The 23931-nt window shown below is 37.5% G+C and overlaps 1 protein-coding gene across 3 annotated transcripts in view; it reads right to left on the reverse strand.

Moving 5' to 3' along the window:
* Nucleotides 1-23931, reverse strand: part of NFATC3 (nuclear factor of activated T cells 3) — a 126874-nt gene that overhangs the window by 24468 nt on the left and 78475 nt on the right. For 2 of the 3 annotated variants that reach the window (XM_024219420.2, XM_024219419.2), the window contains exons 4-8: nucleotides 18496-18695; nucleotides 17218-17390; nucleotides 15955-16095; nucleotides 4424-4479; nucleotides 3670-3796 (exon numbers count right to left, since the gene is read on the reverse strand). In XM_024219420.2, coding sequence (XP_024075188.2) covers nucleotides 3670-3796; nucleotides 4424-4479; nucleotides 15955-16095; nucleotides 17218-17390; nucleotides 18496-18695 — 697 coding nt within the window. The remainder of the gene's footprint in view (nucleotides 1-3669; nucleotides 3797-4423; nucleotides 4480-15954; nucleotides 16096-17217; nucleotides 17391-18495; nucleotides 18696-23931) is intronic. The other variant, XM_024219421.2, reaches the window with a different exon arrangement.

The raw sequence follows: 23931 nt of genomic DNA on the forward strand, positions 1-23931 counted from the left end.
AACTATTGCCCTATGCTTTGTATTGTCTTGGGGGGAGTTGGGGTGTTACTGTACCATTACTGGGCAGGGGACTAAGCTCAGTAGACTTGAGTTAATAAAGGACACTGGGGGCCAACCAGTGAGCTTCACTGACAAGGTTCTGACAAGAAGTTCAGCACCAATCCCCACATACAGGGGAGAGAGTTATGAAACTATTACCAGAGGCTCCAAATTATACCTCTGCAGATCTAAAAGTAAAAGTTTTGCCAGCACAGCTATGTTGGCTCAGGGTGTGATTTAACTATGCCAGAAGATCCCCTACTGTAGACCCAATTATACTGTCAATTATACACCATAATGACATGTTGCAAAGCTGGAAAATACTAACTAAATACATTAATGCCACCAAACATTAACAAATAAATCTTGTAACAGAGCCTTAGGAAATATACAGATATTTCTTTATGCAAACACGTATTTTCCCTTTTAACCTTGGAAACTAGAGGCAAGATCCAACTACTTCAGTTCTGAAGTAAACCATTTCTGGGTATTCCAGAATATGAGACATGGAATGTATAAGACAGCAAATTCACAGGTAAGAAGAAAGTTTTCCATTTAGCTCCCCTCTCCAGTCTGTACAGTGGAATGTGGCAGAGGAGTAGCTAGGAATGAAAGTTTGGATGGGCCCCAATTATGGGGAACAGGCAATGACCAGAAAGCTTGGCTGAACCCCATTTCCTATTCCCGCTATCCAGGCTCCATCACCTGCTATGTAATGTGCTGTTCCCAATACCACAGAAACAGCAGCCCCTGTTCTTCTCTGTCCTACTCTAACACCTGCTGCCTCAGCTGCACAACTCCCCATGTGTGGGGACTGTCAGGAAGCCATATAGGTCTCTGTAGGGCAGTCATATTCTCTCTAGTAGTGTGCCCCGACCTCTCTATTGGGTGGAGGAGGCAGTTACTGACTGATCTGGAACAGATGATGGGAGGGAGAAGGTGGCTCTCACTGTCCTTGCCAGGGTCCTGGAGCAATCTACCACAGCTGCTGTTGTTACAGGAGTTAGAGGGGGTTCACGCAGGCTCATATTCAGGTGGGCTTGGATGCTAACTCGGTAGGGTCATGGCCTATCCCAGGCCCACCTGTGGCAATAGTCCTGGGATGTGCAAAGAAGCATTTACCCCTAGTTTGGGAGGAGGATTCAAACTACGTACAGTAACTCCTCGCTTAACGTTGTAGTTATGTTCCTGAAAAATGCGACTAAGCGAAACGATGTTAAGCGAATCCAATTTCCCCATAAGAATTAATGTAAATGGGGGGGAGGGGGTGTTAGGTTCCAGGGAAATTTTTTTTCACCAGACAAAAAACTATATATTATATAGATATACACACAGTATACGTTTTAAACAAACAATTTAATACTATTCACAGCTATGATGATTGTGAAGCTTGGTTGAGGTGGTGAAGTTAGAGGTTGGAAGAGGGAGGGATATTTCCCAGGGAATGCCTTGCTGCTAAATGATGAACTAGCACTCGGCTGAGCCCTCAAGGGTTAACACATTGTTGTTAATGTAGCCTCTCATCAAGGCAGCATGAACAGGAGGGAGGGGAGACAGCATAGCAGACAGAGACACACACCTTGTGTGTATGGGGGAGAGAGAGAGAGAGAGAGAGAGAGAGAGAGAGATGCTCACTGCCCCTTTAGGTAAGCTGACCCACTCTTAAGTGCATTGTCTTTTTAAGTGGATCAGGAAGTTGAGACAGCAGCTGCTGCCCCAAGCTCTCTCTGTCTCTCTCAGTCTGTATCCCCTCCCTGCTCTATATGGAGAAGGGTAAGCGGGCTGCAGGAGCAGGGGGGAGGGGGACACCCTGACATTAGCTCCCAAGAAGAAAGAGGTGAAGCTCAAAGGAGGTTCCCTTAAGTAGGTCATTGTTGACCTTAATGGAATCAACAATTAGCCGTCAAGGAAGTATTTGTGGACTTGAGTGAAGTTGCTGGATCTCAATTTGCACATCAGATAATGGTAAGGTTGATTTTGAGGGCCCTACAAACAGAGAACTCTATTTTGAGGAGTCTTTCTGCCGGAAGGAATAATGGAAGAAGGTTCTCTATTCATTTGGATTGGAATGGCACTCAAGTTTTCTTGCCCCAGCTCACTCCTCTAATCCCATAAGCACATTTAGTATTTAGCAATGCAGGAGCAAAAAACACCCCAAAAACCCACTTTGGTTTGCACTGAAAAATCTGAAGTGCTACAACAGCGCATGCATGCTATTCTAGCAATCAAAGCTTTCCAAAGTTCCACCAATAATGAGACATGCCTATGCATCCATAAGTATGGATATGTGGAAGCAATAATTATATCTTTTTTATACAAACAGCTAGAATGATTCACCCCCCCCCCCACATGCTTATTACCATGCCTACACAGACTTATTTCATATTTCCTTTCAGCTCCAGGGTTCTTTTTAAAACAGCCACAGAATTGTAGGTTCACACATTTTTCAATAATTTGAGTCCCCCTGCTTCTTTTTTAAGCCAAAAGCCATGGGTAACTGATAATCAGGGGCTGTTACTTATAAGCACAACAGCTTTTTCCTGCCAACACCTGTACCAATCAATTACTGGCTTACAGCATGCATGTTAAAATGAAAACAGGAAACCCTTCAAGTGGGTGTTAAGGGTTGCCGTAATATAGCTTCAGTTATAACTTCACTTCCTTTTTATTTTGTACACATTTTAAGCTGGTATGTTCTATTACTCATTCCAATATTTCAAGAGTAGTTTTTTCAGTAAAGAGCCACCTTATGATTATTTTGGTGTACTTTTGGTGTAAAATAATAATTCAGTTGTCAGTCTACAGTGCCTGTTAGGAGCATCCATTAGTTTTCTGATATATACTTGTGTATGTCAAGTCCTCCAATTTCACATAAACAGCGTGTACAAAGCAATGCTGAAGGGAACTTACACTTACAGCTATCATTGGTTCTTGATGAACTCCTGACTGCTCTTTACAGTCTATTAGGAACTTTAAATCCACTTGAAAAGCCATCCAAAAAGAATAAATGTTACATAATTGCAGTATGGTTTTCCCCAATACCAATAACACTCTTGCTAAGACAGATCAACTACAGTATGCCATTCTTACGAAGTTCCAAGACTAGCTCTGTCCACACTGCAAGATGTCTATGGAGTATATTTTTTTTCTCTCTCATCTGAACTCCAAAGTTGTATTTTGACTATTGAGAGAAAGACTGGCGTCGCATAAATTGGGGATGATCCATTCCTCTATCATCTGTGACTGTACTCCTGGAATTCACTACATAGTATCACTAACTGGAGACAGAACAGAATCATGAAAAACAGTGACCACTGATAATTCACACTCCATGTGGCCAAAAAGCTATAGGAATAAAAGAATTGAATAATGTTGTAAAAATATAATTGCCAAAATAGAAATTGTTAACCCTATTCATATTATTTCACACTACTACATTGGATTCAAGTTTCTGTTATGAAATTAGACAAATTCTTAATTGGCAATTCACAAATTGAAAAAAAATTAGTCACATCTACTTATCAAAGGGAACATATTTTGTATGGTATCTATGAAATACACTTTTAAAAAAATTACTAAAATTTAGTGTACACTAACTAGCTTACAGTAAGATGCAGTAGCTGTGTGTACCTGGTGTATAAGTAAAACGTTGAGACTGGCTTTTTTTCCTCTTCCCATTGCAAAGATAAAACTGCACCTGGACTGCAGCTGTAATCGTTTTGTTATGGTACGGCGGAACTTCAAGAACAATGTTAGCCTAAATTAAAGTTGAAACAAGATAGCATTACATTTAAAATGTAAATGAAATACACCTGTTAAAGAATACTGCTTGAGTACTGACTGCAATGTTAACTCAAATGGGGATTTTTAGTTGGATGAAGCTATTGCTTCATGCATCTTCTAAACAGTAAAGCAGAAACATAAGATATAATTTAAGACCTGTGATGCAGGAGACATTTTTGCATATTCTAGATATTACATTTTTATTTAAAAATACACTTATGTGAAATAATAATTTATCTTCATGAGCATATGAATGCCATGGTAGCAGACACTAAACTTCATGCTGCTCATCTCATTGGCAGGAGTCTAATGCAATGAAAATTACTTCTCACCTTAACAGTTATTCTACATTTCCCCTTTTAGTTTTTCAAACAAGTTTATCATTTCGTTTTCTTAGGAAGCAGCAACCTAACTGCTTTATACTGTTACAACAATTTAGAAAAAGTCTTCAGATGAAGTAAACTGCAAAACTTGTTCATGTGTCCTATTAATCATTTACTTTATAGTAAAAGTCTAAACTGAAAAACAAGACAATGAAGACCAATTTCTTACTTAAAAAAACAGAAACAGCTGTCTAAAGAAAGAAAAATAAGTTTCTCACCCCTTGACACTTTTCCCTAATTATTTTCCCTTCTACTTCCCACTGAGGTCGTCCATCTGTTGAGAGAAATTAAGTTTACAAGAAATTCAGGCGAAAAAGCATTTTCTGAACGTGAATGCAATTCAAAATATTAAAGTTCAGTTACTGTAAACAGATTCTAAGATTCTTAAATGTTCTTACTGCTGGAAACGTCCAATATAATTTGATCAAAGTTTTCTTTACAAACAAACCTATATCACTCAGGATTTCTGCATAGATTATATTGTGAGTTGACACCACAGTCAAAGAGCACGTGTAGTTCTTTACACTGATATTCTTTAAACAGGAGGAGAAAATTCAGGTTTTCCACTAGGATTTTAAAATATCAAGTAAATTAAAATAAATTGTAAAATTTAATGGTCACATCCTTAACTGATGTGTATTAGTGTTAACATACGGTGTCATTTAATATAAGCTGAATATCTCGCCCATTCTACTTAATTTACATGGACTAATTAAAATCTGTTTAAATATATTTATAAAAAATACATTAATGAAAAAAGCATGCTGATACTTGTTTTAAGGTAAAAGCTATTACATAATGTGATAAAAATTTAAATTAATATTTCTAATTCCAGAAGCAAGCATGTGTACACACACACACACACACACACACACACCCCCCATCATCTTTTGGTAGAAGACAAAAAAGAAAAACCAGAGATCCAACTATTCATAGATGTCATACACTACCAGTAGAAAACTGAATGATTGCTTTTAAGTTTGTGTCATGTTGCATGAACCACCATAGGACAAATACCAGTATGTAATTAAAAACAATAGTACATATAGGATACTTAAAACACAAGCATTAGGGAGCTAGTGACTTTTCAACAGTGTCTACAACAAAATTAGACTAAAAAGTCATATTTCTTACATTTCAGTGAAAAGGTAGGACTACTTTTGCCAATACATATGCAACTAAGTTACTTCAATCATACAAGCAGTGTGATTGACTACCATGGTTTTACTTGCATAAGTCAAGCTATTCACATTCAGATATTTGCAGATTCAGACCCTTAACTATCAGTCATGTATTACACAGTTTTGAGCAAGTTTTATACAGATCAGTTTTAGTGCTAACCATACCAGAGAAGCTTTCTTGGGAATTTAATCATGAAACTTTAAAAAAAAAAAAACCCAACAACCCACATTTGTCTTAAAAAAAATAAATAGAATTTTTGTGCAATAAATTATTTGAAAAAATGAAAAAGCTGTTGCAAATAGTAAGGAATCAGAAATGGTTCTTTAGAACTATTTTTGCTGTTAAAGGTATTGTTTTAATTTAGAGGGTGAAGCCTTCTGTTCTCTAGGGTAACAAAGTATAAAGGGGTTGTTTGCCAAGACGCACCGTGTTACAAAGTATAAAGGGGTTGTTTGCCAAGACGCACCATGTTTAAAATCCTCCTCTTTTCAAAGCTATTTACGTAAGTACTAAATATAAAATTGTGCATAATGCTAAAAATAGAGTGCTAGAAGAGACAAAAGGACGTATATTGATAGAAAATGTTGAGGCTGAAGATGCCAAAGAGTTAATCCTACAATCTTGCATAAGATAATCAAATAAGTAACATGAAACGTATTGGAGGCCTTATTAAAGATGCAAATAGAAAGACTCAGTACAGAACAACAAAATAAAAGATGGGCAGAATAGTTTCAGGCTGTTTTACATAGACCAAGACCAAGCAAACTACTAGAAATACAAGATAAAGATCTACCACTAGAGCTTGATATTGATTTAGGAGGTATTACAATAGTTAGAAAACAGTTAGAAAAGCCATTAGTAAACTCAAAAATGGGAAAACAGCTGGGGAGGATAATGCTACTACAGAGATGATTAAAGCAAGTAACGAAACAGCCCTACAGACTTTCCTTGTGTTTATGGATAGACTATGGAATGAAGAAAAAACCCAACCCAGTGTGAGAGCGAGAGAGAGAGCGAGAGCGTGTTATCGCAGAAGAATCACATTACTCTCAGTTTCTGGGAAAAAGTGCAACATCAACTAGAAAGTAATAAAAGGCCCTTCAAATTAGAGAGGAATAAGCAAGTTTTAGACCACTAAGATCATGTGCAGACCATACTGCTGTTCTCAGACATATTATAGAACAAAGAATGGCATAGCAAGCATCTCATGTGATAAATTTTGTAGATTTATGGAAGGCTTCTGACAGCCTACACAGACGGTCAAAAATTATAACATACTACAGAATACCAGCAAAAATAGTTAGAATCATCCAAGATCTATGTGATAATACCAAATGAGCAGTCAGAGATGGTGACATCAGCCACCAATGGTTTGCTGTGATGACTGGACTAAGGCAAGGGTATATTATGTCCTAACTATTTTTTGCACTTGTCTTTGACTATGTCATAAGGGAAATAACCACAGAATGCAAGGGATTTTATGGACAAACGATAAAGTACAATTGGATGACCTTGTTTTCGCTGATGACATTGTTCTGCCTAGTTCAACATATTGCTTAATGGAAGAACAGACCCAGCTTTTTGGCAGATAGAGCAAAGCAAGTCGGTTGGGTCATCAACAAGAGGAAGACAAAATATATGGCTATCAATGTTCCAAAGTATTCATTAGAGAGGATGAAAAAACACTAGAAGTAGTAAGTCATTTACCTATCTAGGAGTGATATATGCAACAATTGTGACTAGCATGCTAGATGTCAAGCAACAAATATCAAAAGCAGCAAACAACTTTTATTAACTTAGAAATATTTGGAAAAGTAGCATGACTGGTACTAACACAAAAATAAGAATTTTCAACATCAGCATCATGTCTGTCCTCCTTTATGGAGTACAGCCATGGAAATCTACAAAAGAAATTGATAAGATCAATTCATTCCAAAGTAAATGCCTGCAGAAGATCTTTCCTGAAACATCAGAAATTCTGAATAGAGCAACCAATCTAAAGCATCAAATATGGCAAAAAAAGATGATGATGGACCTATTTAGGACATACTTTAAGGATACCACCACCACTACTTCCACGGCAAGTGATAACGTGGACACCACCACTTGGAAAAAGCAAGTAACAAAGCAAGTAATTAAAGCAAGTTACAAAACAGCCCTACAGACTTTCCTTGTGTTTATGAATAGACAATGGAATGAAGAAAAAACCCAACCCAGTGTAAAAAAAAAAAAAAAAGAGAGAGAGAGCGCGCGCACGCACGTGTTATCGCAGAAGAATCACATTACTCTCAGTTTCTGGGAAAAAGTGCATCATCAACTAGGAAGTAATAAAAGGCCCTTCAAATTAGAGAGGAATAAGCAAGTTTTAGACCACTAAGATCATGTGCAGACCATACTGCTGTTCTCAGACATATTATAGAACAAAGAATGGCATAGCAAGCATCTCATGTGATAAAGAGGGCATCTTAGAGGAATATTATGTAGAATAGAAAAAGTAGTAATCAATGAACATGACACTCAAACCCGAACAGATCAGCACAAGACTGGAAAATGGCGGAAACCAGTGGACACCTTATGCAACTGAGGGTGCAGGACAATGAAAAAGAAAAATACTATATTACAGATAGGCAATGAGAATTAGAAAACAGTTTAAGGGAACTGGCATTTTAAGGAAAAGATCATAATCTTTTTGATTTTTAGACCTGTATTAATTTTCAGAGGGGGAGAGAGAGAGAGAGTAGGAATCTTGCCAAGAGGATGAAGTTAACTGTTTTTAAAAATACTACACCCCCACTTTATGACACAAGTCAAGAAGTTCTAGTATTATTCACTATTGCAAGTATAAAGAATATTTACTCAAACAGGTAATATTGTATCTGATAGGAAGAGAGTAACCAACCCTTAATTTTCTCTCTATTAACAACTTTCTTTAAAATATTTATGTACTAGACTGGATAGTAACCTGGGGTGGGTGTTTGCCTTCCTCTGCAGCATGGATCACGGGTCACTTGCAGGTTTAAACTAGAATAAATGATGGATTCTCTGTAACTTGAAGTCTTTAAATCATGATGTGAGGACTTCAGTAACTCAGCCAGAGGTTATGGGTCTATTACAGGAGTGGGTGGGCGAGGTTCTGTGGCCTGCAATGTGCAGGAGGTCAAACTAGATGATCATGATGGTCCTTTTTGGCCTTAAAGTCTACGACTTTTAGGTCTGTAATAGAGCGACCAGGGAGGTTGAAGTGTTCTCCGACAGGTTTTTGAAAGTTATAATTCTTGACGTCTGATTTGTGTGCATTTGGCCAAACCTGACAGTCTCTATGCAAAAGAATAAATGGATACAAATCAGACGTCAAGAATTATAACATCCAAAAACCAGTCGGAGAACACTTCAACCTCCCTGGTCACTCTATTACAGACCTAAAAGGAAGCCAACTTCTCTCCTCTGGACCCATTCTTTTTCACGCTGCACCCTGAGCAGAAACTCACTGTCTGCTGATCACCTGTTACACAAGGACAAAACCAGAGGCCTGAACTGGAGAAAAGTGTGATTCTCAGATTCATGGGTGTGCCTGTTCTGAACCAAGGCAGTTATGAATTTGTGACCACTGAAAAACTCCATGGTGGGGTCTGAAGGATTCTTCACCTGGTTCGAATCAGGAGGTAATCTCTGGTAAGTTTATTTGCATGCATGTAGTTTCTTTATTGTTTTTAATATCTTTTCTCTGTAATGATTTTACCTTAAGAATAAATATATTTGGTTAGAAAGAAAGGTGTGGTAACATATTGGTGGACAATTATGTTGTTTATGGACTTTGAGAAGAAAAAGTAGGCCTGCTTAGACAATCTGACTTTACTGGAGAATTTAAAGTATAGGCCGGGAACAGTACAGCCTGAAAATACCCCAGTCATGAAGGAGAGAGGTGCATGTCTCTGCCCATAGAGATGATGGCTGGGGAGTTGGAAGTCTGAGAATGGGTGCCTTGCTGGCCCATGGAAGGGTGAATACTGGTTAAGTTGCTCTGAACTGTGACAGAGCTATAGTCTTTGAGCTCAGAGGTGAAACAGACAAGAAGCATGTGTCTCTGAAGAGTTTAACCTCTGATGTATTTGAGGCTGAGCTATGGTATGTCTTGGATCCATACAAAAGTTCAGATCCAATAGGCTTTGTTGCTAATGTCTCCTGTAGCAGAATTGCCTGTAGTGTGTTCTGCCACTCCTTTCTCGTTCCTGGAATAAATGTAGAGCATTTGAAGGAGAGTACCCCTCTTCTAGACAGACAAGGCATCTGGTATGTGCACTGGATGCTGGACAAACAGGCAGGAAGCACATCTCTTAAAGCCTGACTTATTAGTCTTTGGATTGACCATCTCAGAACCAAAGAAAGTTTTGACTAAAATCTATCCTTAGCTATATACCAATTAATCCTATACTAAAAAATCCTAATAGTGTTATCTAAGCTAGACACTGAAGACTGATCTGGGTTTACCCCAGATCGGTTCTACCCCATCAGCTATTCATGGCTGAAAGGAACCAAGGCAGCTGGAGCACTGTGACCCAGGGACCTCTTGGTGCCAACTGGCAGAGCGCACAGGGGTGTATAAGGGCTACAGGGATTCCTTGAGTCTGGCATCTACATACAAGTTTGCCAAAAAGAGTGTCATGTAAGGTATCTACTGAAAACCTGTGTCATACTGGTCATCATAATCATTGCAAAATGTATGTAAGGATAGTATGTAAGGAGTTATGAACATTCACTGACAATATGGTCCTAATGCAATCCTCAGTGGAATACAATAGGGACTATCACTTGAACAACAACGAAGAATGTAGACCAAAGGACTGGGGGACTCTATCCTGGGAAGCAGAGACTCTGAAGATGATTTGGGAACGCTGGAGGGTAATCTGAATATGAGCTCCCAGTGTGCCGCTGTGGTCAAAAGGGCTAATGGAATCCTGCTATGTAGAAACAGGGGGATCTCTGTGAGTATAGGGAAATATTACCGCTGTATTTGGCATTGGTACAACTGTTACTGGAATATTATGTCCTGTTTTGAGGTCCACAGTTCAAGAAGAACATTGATAAAGTGGCGAGGATTCAGCAAAGAGCAACAAGAATGATTACAGGATTAGAAAACATGCCTTATGACTGAGCTCTTTGAGTTTATTTAGTTTAGCAAATAGTTTGATCACAGGCTGAGTATCTATATAGGGAACAAGAAATTGGTAATGGGCTCTTCACCTTAGACAAAGGTATTACAAGATCCAATGGCTGGAAGTTGAAGCTAGACAAGTTCAGACTGGAAATAAGGTGAACATTTTTAATAATGAGTGTAATTAACCACTGCAACAATTAAGCAGATCGTCTGGTGGATTCCACTATCCCTGGCAATTTTTAAAATCAAGATTAGATTCTTTTTTAAAATATATGCTCTAGTTCAAACAGTAATTAATTCAGGAAAGTTCTACGCCCTTTGTTATGTAGAAGACTAGATGATCACAGTGGTCCCATCTGTCCTTATCTATGAACCACAACCTTAACTTTGCACTCGTACGGATGCTAGCTTTCCACTACCCACCTTATCAAACTCTGCCCTCAAAACACTATTAGTTGTGGATGTCTGATTTAGTAATTTGGTGCTGGGAGGGGGTTTTGTGGTGATGATGGTGACAGAAAGATGGCATCCCTATGGAGCAGAATTAGGATTGTGGTATAGCTAGTTGTAGTAGTGAAGTGTTGTGTGTGGATTAGTAGAGGGTATATTTTAGCATTATGTTTCCTTGCTTCTGTGGTCCTATGTCAGGTATATTATGTGTTTAGCAGCTTTGTCTGTAACAAAGAAGATTTGTTAATATATAGCTGAGGTCAAAATTAACTAATGTGATCAACCACTGATACCAACTTCTTTGTTAGGATTGTAATTATAAAAGTGTATTTAGACATCAGCTTTTGAAGAGAAATTGCCAATAACTAGCAACAGCTCTATTTCAATGGTAATATCTTGCAAAATACAAGATTATGACTGAGATGTTCAGATTTATCTTTTAGTTAGACCTATGTCAGACTCATTGCAAGTTTCAGATAAAAAATAATGAAAGTCTGTCCAACTAAACAAAGTTTTACACTAATGGTGGGGGAAATTATTTTATTATTCTAGAAATTATACCATCAGATATATAATTTTTAACATAAAAGGATTATTTAATATATTAGCACTATACTGTCATTTCATTATTCCCCAAATTAGTTAATTTTGTATTTTTAAATTAAAATTGGTAAAATGTGATCTATATATTATAGATATGGAACTGCTGCACAAGAAAAAGAAGAGCATGTGAGTTAATGAAGTGCCTCTCTGGTCTTTAATATTTAAGCAACAGGAAAGCTGGATGTTTACTGGAAATTAATGACATGCAGGGTGAAGTTGACTACCCAAGGCCATTGAAACTTAAATGGTGATTTGTCAAGAAGTACCCTACAAGTCTGTTGATATTAAAATACTTTTTGAGTCATCAGTTTGGTTTTGTGTACGATACCACAGATTTGAGTCATGTACTTTATTTTACAGGGCATTTAGAGAAAATTTAAGCCCAGTACAACAGCTAAATTTTTATCTTTCCCCAGACAGCCTATTGAAGACAAGGCACAAAATCCAAGTTGGCGGAAAGGCAGAATTTAGTTTATGTTCTTATGCCCTGACTGGTTGCAAAATTCACAGTTTGCTGAGCTGCCAAGAAACATCTGATTCGAGTTGCATATTAACTGAAGAATGAGAAGCAATCAGCTAAAGGAGCAGTCCAGAATGCCCATGATGGTGGTGCCCTCCTCATTACTTTTAATCCACTGATTAAGGCACTTACCCAGGAATATGGAAGGCCTGGGTTCAAACCCCTCACTGCCTGATGAGGAACAGGGATTTTAACTTGGGTCTCCCAGACCACAGAAGAGAACCTTAGCTGCTGGGCTATGAGATATTCTGGTGTGGGTCTTTCAATCTCTCCTGTTGTAGCTGTTTCACTGTGTATAAGTAATTGAGTAGTCATTGGAGCAGGGACTTGAACTCTGGTCTCCCACAATCTGGTGAGTGCCCTAAGCACCAAGAATTCTCATTCTTTTTCCGTGGTCCAGTGTCTATTCAGTCAGTCATTCTGAATGTTTGTGTGGGTATCAAACACAGCAAGAGTGGAATGAAATATTTTTAAAGTAAAAAAATGAGTTTGTAAAACCACAAACAGTACTGGAACTCAGGAACAGATGATGTATCTGAAGCTACTTTTTTAGTTGATGATATTTCAAGTTGTTAGGGTCCCTGTAAAAATGTAAATATATACTGTATTCACGGTGTAAGTTGTGTATTTTTTTCTTCAAATCAAACATTAAAAAAAAAAAAAAAAAAGGGGGGCCTTCCTTTTCTATGTCCGAGCACATGGAGTGTTTTAAGCTACCTATTGGGGGTGGGGGGGGGAAGAGGAGAGAAGAGAATAGGTAGAAGGGGAGACAGGAGGAGAAGTAGCGGGGAAGGTACAGCAAGATTGCTCCCTATTATAAAGACAAGTTATCCAGAACTCTTGAACCTCCCTTGAATTAAAGGGTCCAGGATAAAGCTCAAACCAGAAAAGTTTTGCTAAACTAAATAAGCCTCCTAAAAAGCTGCTACAATTATGCCTAACACACAACTGCTTCAGGATTAAAACAAGAACAAGAACAGAAACTTATTTTCTTTAGATAAGTTTTAAACTGCAGCTTTCATTTCAGGTAGTTACTTCAATAATATACAGCTGAATATACTATTAGGTCAAATCTTCTTACCCAACCCTATAGGAAGTAGGGTCTCCAAAATTTCCCACTATCAAAGTTAAAGAATCTGCTAGCTACTTTAGGTTAATTTGTTACTACTGTATTATATATTGTATGAGACCAATTTGAAGTTTAGTTTTTCTAAAATACATGGATGCACTAGAGTTTTGTGAAGAAAAATAGTAAATAGCTTTAATAAAAAGTATATTAAACTAATGAATATTTACAACATAAGCACTTTGAATGGACTTTACTAACAAGCTAAGGCAAGAATTTTGGCCCTTCAGTTCTCAACTTACTTCTGGGGGAATTCTGTGCCAAAAAATTAAAATTTTGCACAAAATATTTTAAAATTCTGCATATTTTTTGTCAAAACAAAACAATATAATCACACCTGTTTCAATTATTTTGGTAATTTATTTCAAAATACTTGTCAGCAAGTAGGTCTGTAACAATACAGACAACTAAAAAGATTTCCTGAATGTTTTTGACAAATAGATTCCTTACTAGCATATTAATACAGAACTCTGAGTAATTAATTTTAAACTACAACACAGAAACATATTTCCTGCACCCCTCAGAAGCAGTGCAAAGGCTTGGGTGAGTTGGGGTAATGGAGGAGCTGAGGAAAAGGGAAGTAATTGGTGGGAAGGAGCCTGGCTGTGAACCTGGAAGGTTGTTGGGCATGGGTGGGAGAAGTACTGAACAGGTTTTTTGGGGGTGATTGGGGTGGGACTGTTAGGGAGGCTCCCCCATGCAACTCCTGGCTGATCCCTTAGCCTCCCTCATTCAGTCAGGCACATCTGCCCCGCCCCATGTGTCCTTGCATCCCCATTCAACCACCCCTTCTCCCCACACCCATCCCTGAACTCCCCTCCCCCATTCCTGCACCCCCATTCATACACCCCATCCCTATGTGTCCCTGCACTTCCAATCCCATTCAGCTCCTAGCTCAATGCTGTCAACCCACTAGCTTCTGTGCTCCTGCCCCAGTCTGTCCCCCCCACACCCACTAGCCCTTCTGAACTCCAGTCTATGTAATCCCCTAGCAGCCCCATGTGCCCCATCCCCCACATATCCCATGCCTCTTCACCTGGCCCCATGGTCAGGGCACTCTCCTCTCTACCCGTGGCTGGCTGAGCCAACTGCCTGCTCATCTGGTACTACAGCAGCCCCTGGTGGGCAAAACGTGTAACTGCTGTGCATCTCCAGCAGAATGCATTTTTTGCGGAGAAAAAAATCTGCAGGAGACATGAATTCTGCGCAGTGGCACAGAATTCCCCCAGGAGTATCATCTTTATTACTCTGTACACCAGCGAAATCTTGAGAAAGAGAATAAATAGGATGTGTACATGTACGATAAATATAAGACCAGATTTTTAGGCACTCACACATTTGCTTGACTCCTTATGCATGCAAATATCCAATATACATGCACAATATGGCCACTTCAGCATCTAGCTCTTTACATATTGCAAATATCTGATTTGCGCACACATCTGGCATTGTATTTACCTATGCAACTTATGCACAAGCAAATATATACATGCAAATGCACATACTTAACTTTAAACAGATAAGCCATATGAACCAGATTTTTAAAGATCTATTGATGCCTTAAGTACTCTTTGGGAAAAAATATTTTATGTAGACACCATTCTTGGTTACCAAAATTTTTATTTTTTTATCTTCTGCCTCTTAATTGTTTGTCAAACTTGTATGAACACAAAATTCTCTATTTACCAATTTGTTCATGATGTTTATTCCTGTAGTGGAGGTCTCGCCTGACATGAGCAATTAACACATGGAGGGAGGCCTCATTTCTCGGACAAAATTAGGGTAGTAAACAGATCTTTAGGCTGAAAACAGAACATTTCTACTAAATAAGATAAGTAAACAGGTCAGGAGGTTAAAAAGATAGAATGTCTGAGCCAGCTAAGATAAGAGGGAGAACACCCAAGGACCCATTTACTAACAAAGAACAAGAAAGTTAGGAATGTAGAGATGAGGTAAAGAATAGAGTGAGCGTGGACTATGCATGGACAGAGCATGCTACACAAGGAATGGTTCCTGCAAAGTAAAATGTTTGATACATTGCATTTACTGTGCATTGCAATGTGTAAACATATATAAAGCAAGAAGTCTTTTGTATAACTTGGATGTATGGAATGCCCTGTACCCACCCACTACATTTAAGTCTGATCAACTCAGCGTAGCTAGCTGTATGCCAAATCAAGGAATCTGAGTGACAAAATCTGGTGTTAAACTGAGTTTTTTGGATCCCAAAAAAATGGATGAATTATTCTCCCAGAACTGGACAAGGTGTTCTGGATAAGTCGCATGGAAAAGGTCTCTGAAGGATTCCAACAATTCCTCACCTGAAAGCATGATAACACAGCTAATTCCTAAGCAGCAATTAAGTCACAGGCAACACATGACTCAAATGGCGAACAAATAACTGGAACAGACGTCAATTAGTTCCCTGTTATATTTCATACAATTTTTTTCTAGTAAAACACAAGAGAAGAGGAATGCATAATATATGCAATGCATAAGCAGTTCCAAGTTTTCAGTGAGGAACCAGTTGGTTTGTAATCATCTTCCTGAGGCAGCAACTGTACTATTTTCATTTATAGCAGCAAACCCACAGAACACAGATCATTGATCAAATTGAAGTTTGAGATTACAACTTGCAAAGGTTTTAATGCATTTTCCACTGAAACATTCATAATTCCAGCAGTTCTTTTCAAAACTAAAAAAGGTAACTTACCTTGTCCTTTTTCAAGAAATATAATTTTTGATTCTGGAAGAAAATTAGATCCAGTCATAACCATTTCATGGCCTCCATTTACGGAACAACTGTTGATGCTGTATTTTTCTATCTGAGGAAGTTCTTGAGCAGATCGCTGAGCTATTTTTAAAAAAGGGTTGAAAAAGGAAAAAATGTTTAAACTACTTTCATATATTGAGTCAAACTGAAATTACTAAATGAAGGCTGATATAGTAAGCAATCACGAAACGTCACAACAGGTTAACCGCACACATTGGATTCACTTTTCAGTTTAGTGAAATCTGTTTTAAAATAATTCAGAAATATTTTAAGGTCAAAATAATTATTACCAAAAGCTACTTAAGATTCTTTATATGACCCATTTTGGTATTCCCACACCTGTAGTTTACAAATGAATATCACAAAGAACTTGAACTGCTGAATTAGAAACACTTCTACTTAGAGCATGTCTACACTTACCTACAGAGCAACTGATCCAGCAGGGGGTCGATTTATCGCGTCTAGTGAAGACGCGAGAAATCGACCGCCAAGCGCTCTCTCATCAACTGTAGCGAGAGAGGCCAGGCGGAGTCCACTGGAGTGAGAGGTGCAGGTGGAGTGGATGGGGGAGCATCAGCAGTCGACTTACTAGATCTAAGTACGTCGACTTCAGCTACGTTATTCACATAGACGAAGTTGCATAACTTAGATCGACCCCTCCCCACCCCCCAGTGTAGACCAGGGGTTAGTCTCTAGTAAGCATGTAAAATCTGCCAACTGAAACCATTAATTAGCATTTTTTCCAAAAATAAATGCGTTGACTTTTAAATATATAAATTATAAAGTATGATGTTACATAAAACCCAAAATGAATACTGATGCTCTTATGTAGAAAGATGATTGTTTATTACTTTTTACATGAAAAAGGCCATTAAGTACAAATTTTGCTCTTCCCAAATTTACCCTTATTTTACGTTAATTTCTTTAACCACACAATTTAGCATACTGAAAAGCTTTTAAGAAAATTTTAATACTTTAATTTTACATTTAAATCTACAATGTTCCAACTACTCTAAGTATCTTCAGTTAGTAATAGATAGGTTTTACAGTAAATGCACACAGTTTCAAAAATAATTTCACAGCCATAATATTCCAGTGGATTCTTCTGCCTAAAATTCTACTGACACATGGAAAAGAAAGCTATTGCAACTGTAATTAAGAGATTTTAAATGTGTGTAAGAGACTAATTGTTACAAAACTTACAGCATTCAACAGGTATGGAAGCGATCTGTAGAGACAACACTTTTCCACTAGGCTGTGGGATATGAACACGGAACACAAGTCGCACTCTGGTATTCTTTCTTCCAATATCTGTCTCTCCTTTACGGAGCTCTATATCTGAATTGCGGAGTTTCAAAATACCTGCACAATCAATACTGGAGGATAAAGGGAGGAGAAGGGTTAGAAGACAGATGGAGGAAAAGAAATCAAGTATTACTAATTGATCAAAAACATATCCTAAAGGTCTCAGTTTAACTCTCTTGTTAAACTAGAACTAAAAATAACTCTTAATTTTGCTCTGTGCCACTAACTTGGATAGATGCTACTAAGATGCTTTAAATTAGGGCAAAAAAGGAAACTATGGATTTCAGCTGTAAAGTTATATTTTGGGAACTTACATCCCCTGTCGTTTTGACTTTTTAAAAGTAAAAGATCAATTATTTGTATTACAGTAGTGCCTTCCTGATGACAGTTTTGAAACAAGTCACTCAGAAGTGATAACCATGTACAATTCTGCATGGGAAACAGTGTCATAAAATGGCCAAACCTGCAACCAACTGGCCTAACAAAACTCTTTCTGAAATTCCAAAATAGCAATTATGGTTTATTTGGGACAACGGTTATGTAGTCAACTAAATAATAGGGCGACAGAGACTGCATAGCACTGTTATGGGACAACAACAACTACGGAAGACTAGAGAAGGCATTTTATGGAAATTTTCAAATAAAGTTATACACATTAAAACCGTAACTAAGTAAACTCTGTTGCTGCATTATATGGTAGTCCACATTTTTCTTCTAAAAACCCATTAAAAAAAAAGTATTCTTACTCATACTGAGAAATTATACACATGTTTAGTCAAATCAGCATATATGCTGAACTTGATTCATGTAAGAAATAACAATTTATGGTGCTCACTTGGCTTCTAAGTAGTATGGTGTAGCATTTTAGACGGGATGACAGGTTCCCGCTTTGTTCATTAAAATAATACATAATCATTCCATTTCAGATTTTGCACAGAGGCCTGAAGTTAGGATAATAATCCAACTACAGGTAGCAAAAAGCATTTTTTTAAAAAGCTTGCTGGCAGGAAAAAAAACCCCCAGACACTACATATAGTACACAATTAAAAATCAAAGCAATTAAGGCTATGTCAAGTTACCTTAAAAAAATAAATATACCATTTTCAACCTTGTATTGCTTTGAAAGGAATACACAAATGATTAACTTGCTAGTTTGGGAGAAATGTTGCTACACACCTGGCAGACATATTATTTTCAGGAAGAAGTGGAATTTCCAGTACTTTTGTGCTGGCAATTATTATCTCTTGGCTAGCAGTAGCAACTGTTTTCCCAGTGATTCGGTGCACCTGGTAGAATGCATGAGGTCGTAAGTAGCGATCATCTGCTGTTCCAATGAACATCTGTAGGTTTATTGGCTTCTCACTGTAGCCTATGAGCTGATAAAAAAAATAGATACAATTCTAAAACTTGAACTGGATTTTATGGTGTTTGTATTTTTGAGTCAAATTACATTATTTGTATATATAAACACACAATTATAAAAGGAAAAATATTACGCTATTAATGTCTATTCACAGACCTTGAAACTTTTTCAGCCTCTGATGTGGCATGACAAAATTCTACAAGCAGCAAACCATGTGTAAATTGCTTGTCCCTCAAGACAGATTAGAAGAACAAATATTACAAAGAAGTTTGTTAGGGCCTGTCTACACTGACACACACTAGAAAATTAATCCAAATTAACCAAAAGTGTGAATTTAAAGTGGATTAGTTAAATCGCATTAAACCCCCGCGTGGACATTCTTATTCAGAATTAAATTAGCCTTAATTCATTTCCAAAATGAAATAAACGAAGTCAAATTAAGGCCTCTGCAATTCTGAATAAGTGCATAAACCACATTAAACACCTGTTTCAGAGTAGCAGCCGTGTTAGTCTGTATCCGCAAAAAGAACAGGAGTACTTGTGGCACCTTAGAGACTAATAAATTTGTTAGTCTCTAAGGTGCCACAATTAAACACCTGTGTGTAACTAATCCACTTTAAATTCACACCTTTGGTTAATCTGGATTAATTTTCCTGAATGTCCCCAAACCTTTAGAATGAATGGGAGGATTTAAAACTCCTTAATTCATTTTGAATTTTCTTAATATTTTTCTAAGAGGCAAAATTATGATTTTGGAGTTTCCTCAGTTTAATAGTTTATTAATGAGTTTCTACAACTTTTGAATTTTAAAAGCAAATAAAAATTTCCATGCTTATGAATTAGTATTGTCAAAATTATCCTATTATTTCCATAGCAGAAAATGCACAATTAAACAGTTGGAAGCTTAAAACTAAATGGTTTCAAAGTTAGATATTTCAAATAACTGAAGCTATTCCAACAAGCCAGAATTTCATCATTTTCCCTACGTAACTTCTATACCAAAGACACACTGTTCTTAGCATTTCATTTTTAAAAATTGATTCAATATTATAAAGAAGTTTATTTTCATTAACTTATCTAATTCTGCAACATGTATTAGTAAACATATGCATAAAAGATTTAACTGTGAAGGGAAGTTGACAATTGTATGTTTTCAAGCACAGACATACAATTTAAAGTAGTAAATTCTTCCTGTGTATCTTTCTTTCTATTTGCAACTGCAATGACAGCTAATAATTTAGAAGTTAAAACCAATTTTGGAAAGTGCTTTAGATCTTGGATAGGTCTTTAGATCTTCACGATCTCCCTTCTGGTACAGCAGGATGGTGTTGGACTCCTTCCAGCTAGATGGTATCTTCTGCATTTCCAAGTAATGGCTAAACCTCTGAGCAAGGGTTTCCCAAAGGTCTTGGCCTCCAGCTCTTATTTTGATTGTCAGTTCATCTTTACCTGGGGCTTTTCCTTCCTTCATTTGGTGAACTGCAAAAAAATTTCACAGAGGCAGCTATACTATCACTAACTAATGAAACTGATAGTAATATAACTAACTATTAAAAAGAAATGAGGATAAAGCTGAGAAAATCTCAACAGGACAACTGCCAGAGCTTCATCTCAGGCCGAGGCAGTTTAGAAGGAACTAAGGGTGGTTCAGCTGTGCAGTGCTAAGTAACAATGGCACAGGACATGAGATTAACTAACATGCATGCATGGGTCAAATGGACGCTGCTATGAGAAATCTCCAATCAAAGGTGCAGGGGGGGTGCAGAGCAGCTACAGTGGAGCACCCATAGGGATACTACTCGAAGAAGAAAGTATAGAAATGCAAATTTAAGGCACCCAAACAACTTTAAATCTGTCCTGCAGTAACACCATGAAAAGCTAATTTGGATCCACAAAGAATAAAATGCCTTAATCATAAACATATGGTTATTGCATGGTATTATAGGGCAGAGTTATGGTTGTTTGGATTTCTTTTTAAGGCATCTAAACATGTTAGGATACAAAAACAGTTATAAACCATCCTGTAATTATCTCCCATCCCCCAGAAATCAAGAAAATTCAGAAATATGGTTACAATGAGGTTACTGATTTGTACTCAAATTTTGACATAGTTTGTTTTAAAGCAAGTTAAGTTTGCAAAGTGGGGCACTGAAACGTCAGGCAGTGACAAAGTTGAAGCTGCCTTCAATGGTTGTAGCTGTGGCAGTATCTTCCTTTGTGTATATGCAGTATGCTATGATACAGTTTACTTATATTACTGTAGTGCTTAGAGGCACTGTTGTGTTGGCCACAGTACAAACAAACAGTTGAAGACAGTCGATCCCATACTATCTGCAGAGAACAGAAAACAACCCTGGGATATGTAGTCAGTTTGCCTGGGGTCTGGAGCACTCCATTTCATTAACTGCAGTTGTGTTCAACTGTTTGCTAACAGTAGAAAAATACTCTGTAATGCAGTGTGTGAAATACTGTAGGTAAAAGCCCTTGCCTCACTACAAATGCAACACTTTCTGTATCATAAGGAAGAAGGCTGGACTCCTTCCACATGCACTCCAGACCAAGGATTAATGATCAAAGAATATTAACTACACTTTTTAACTCCTAGGAAGGGGATTGTCGTACCCATCAGCTCAAAGGTGAGGCACTGTTCAAAGCGTGCACTGCCACTATCCCTGTGACACCTGCTCTGTGAACATAGAGGACTTCACTATTCATAGTTGTCAATTCAGCACTAAAATTTCACTACCACAACTTCTGAAGGAAAAAAATACGTCTCTGAATGAAAAAATTTGTTCTTTATTCTAGTAAAAAAAATAAAAAATCATAAATTTTACTCCCTTAAAAATTTCACAAATAGCTGAGCAATAATCTCCTGTTCTGTCACAATGGGTTCTGACAAGCTTTTGAAAACTAAAGCAAATAAACCTCTGTACAGTAATGTTGCTTAACAGCCAAAAACTTTTAACTAAATATGAATGAATTTATTTTATTTTCCCTTCTCTAAAAAAGCCATCAGGAGAGGAAAAAAAACACAAATAATGACACATTGTTAAATTTAATACTGACAGATTCAGCAGACAAAGCTTTATACAACATACTAGTAAGTGCAGTACAGTCACCATGATGAAGCCTCAGTTATATTAAACTACTGACATTAATACCAATGAGCTTGCCCGAGACTCAACCACGTGTCCGTTACAAAGAGACAGTAAATTAAACTGAGGGTTGAGTGAATGGGAGACTGAAGTGTAATATTACACATGGTGTTATTAAAAAAGACATTTGTCAGCATCTGTTCTAGTCATATCTATCTTTATAAGCATATATATTCATACTAGAGAAATAAGCATGTTATAATAAATTTCCATATACCCCCATCCCCAGGGTAATGAGCAGCATGTTGTAAATAATGAACAAGTTACTGCACACTGTCACTACTGACCTCTAAAAACCCTCCTCTGGTAACAGTATAGTGTGACACACCACCCACTGCTTTGTGGAGGAAACTCAGCCAAGTTGTTTTTGTGTTTCTGTATCGTTTCCATAGCAAAGGTCAGTGCATGCGTAAGTTAAACTAAAGCTGGAAGGCTAAAGACGGAAGGTCACTACAGGATAAGCTAGAACAGCTTCACTCCAAACAGTTCGAGCTGTACTACTGAATTATATGTGGATAACTTCTGTATGCATGGAGACTATGCTAAAATTGTGATTCACAATTTTCACCAGTTTATTACTAACATCAATATTAAGACATTGCAAATCTTTTCAAGTCTTCCCTGAAAACTTGTGCGGTACTAGAATACACACGAATTCCATCTATAAAGAAGAAAGTACAAAGATAAGAAAGTCTCACATTTTACATTCTGCAAGCTACAATTCTAATATAGACTGAGAAATTTATTTTAACATGAGGAATCCTACAATACTCAGGGCTGTATAAATTAGTTTGATCGAAGAGAAGACTAACGACTGACGTTCAGGAGCTATGGGAAAAGCTTTTAAAAAAAATGAACTTGCTGGTATACATATATTTTTTGCAACAAATACCCAGAAGTCTTATTTTACAAATGTAATTAAAACTAAATGAATATTTGTGTTTCATCTATGCTTTACATTAATTCCTATGAACTGAATCTGATGGATAAGACAGGTAAATGTTTCATTTCTTTAATTATTTAAGCCAAATTTCCTTACAAGGTCTACTTCAAAATTTGAGATGAGTGTCCTACAATAATTCTACTTATATAGAAAACCAGTGCTTCATAACAGGTTAATAGTAATATAATTTGGTATGTTCTGGTTTTCTATAACTACAGAAATCTGGTTTCTACTAGAGAATCTGTCACTAGCAGTTTATTAAAGCCAAAATAATATTACATTTATGTTGGAACTGAATGTGCCCAGGAGAACAAACATTTAAGCTAATAAACAAAGGTGTACTGCACTGCTGGAATTCAAAGTTACTTATGCTAAGGCTTGTAAAATCAGTTCTCATTTTTAAAGTGTGACTTATGCTTACTAACCTAGCATTAATAGCCACCAGTTGGGTAAATCAGACAATTTGAAAAGAACTAAAAAGTCAAAACCCAAACCCCCGTTATTCAAGTAGTAAAAATAATTAAGCGGTTTTTGCAAGCTGAAGTCTTCTATTACTTTTTGAGAGTTCATTAAGAAACACTGCCACATGCAGGCAAACTTCCCAAAGTACTCTTAACAAATTCATGTTAAGAATCACTTCTGCCTTTTACACACCTTCTTTCCTAGACTTTCTAATTGAAGACAAAGATTCCATTGACACCTTAGTGCTCTTTTCATTTTACCAGATTAACTGCTCATGGCATTACTAGATCGCAAAAGTAGGCTGATTAGAAAGAAAAGCTTTTGCATGCAACCAGACCTCCCTAAAAGTAAGAGTATTACAGTCCTGTAACATCACAAACTTGTCAGGGACAGAAATGTGTGGTAACTGAAATGAACTAAGGGTACGTCTTCACTACCTGCCATATCGGCGGGTAGCAATCGATTTATCCGGGATCGATATATTGCATCTCGTTAAGACGCGATATATCGATCCCCGAACGCGCTCACCACCAGAGCGAGCGGCGGTAGGGCAGTCGACGGGGGAGCCGCGGCCATCGATCCCTCACCGTGTGGACCCCAGGTAATTCGATCCAAGATACCTCGACTTCAGCTACGCTATTTGCGTATCTTGGATCGATTCCCCCCCCCCCCCAGTGTAGACCAGCCCT

The sequence above is a fragment of the Terrapene carolina genome, unplaced genomic scaffold (assembly GCF_002925995.2).
Source record: "Terrapene carolina triunguis isolate 2854851 unplaced genomic scaffold, T_m_triunguis-2.0 Scaffold130, whole genome shotgun sequence".
NCBI classification, from domain to species: Eukaryota; Metazoa; Chordata; order Testudines; family Emydidae; genus Terrapene; species Terrapene triunguis.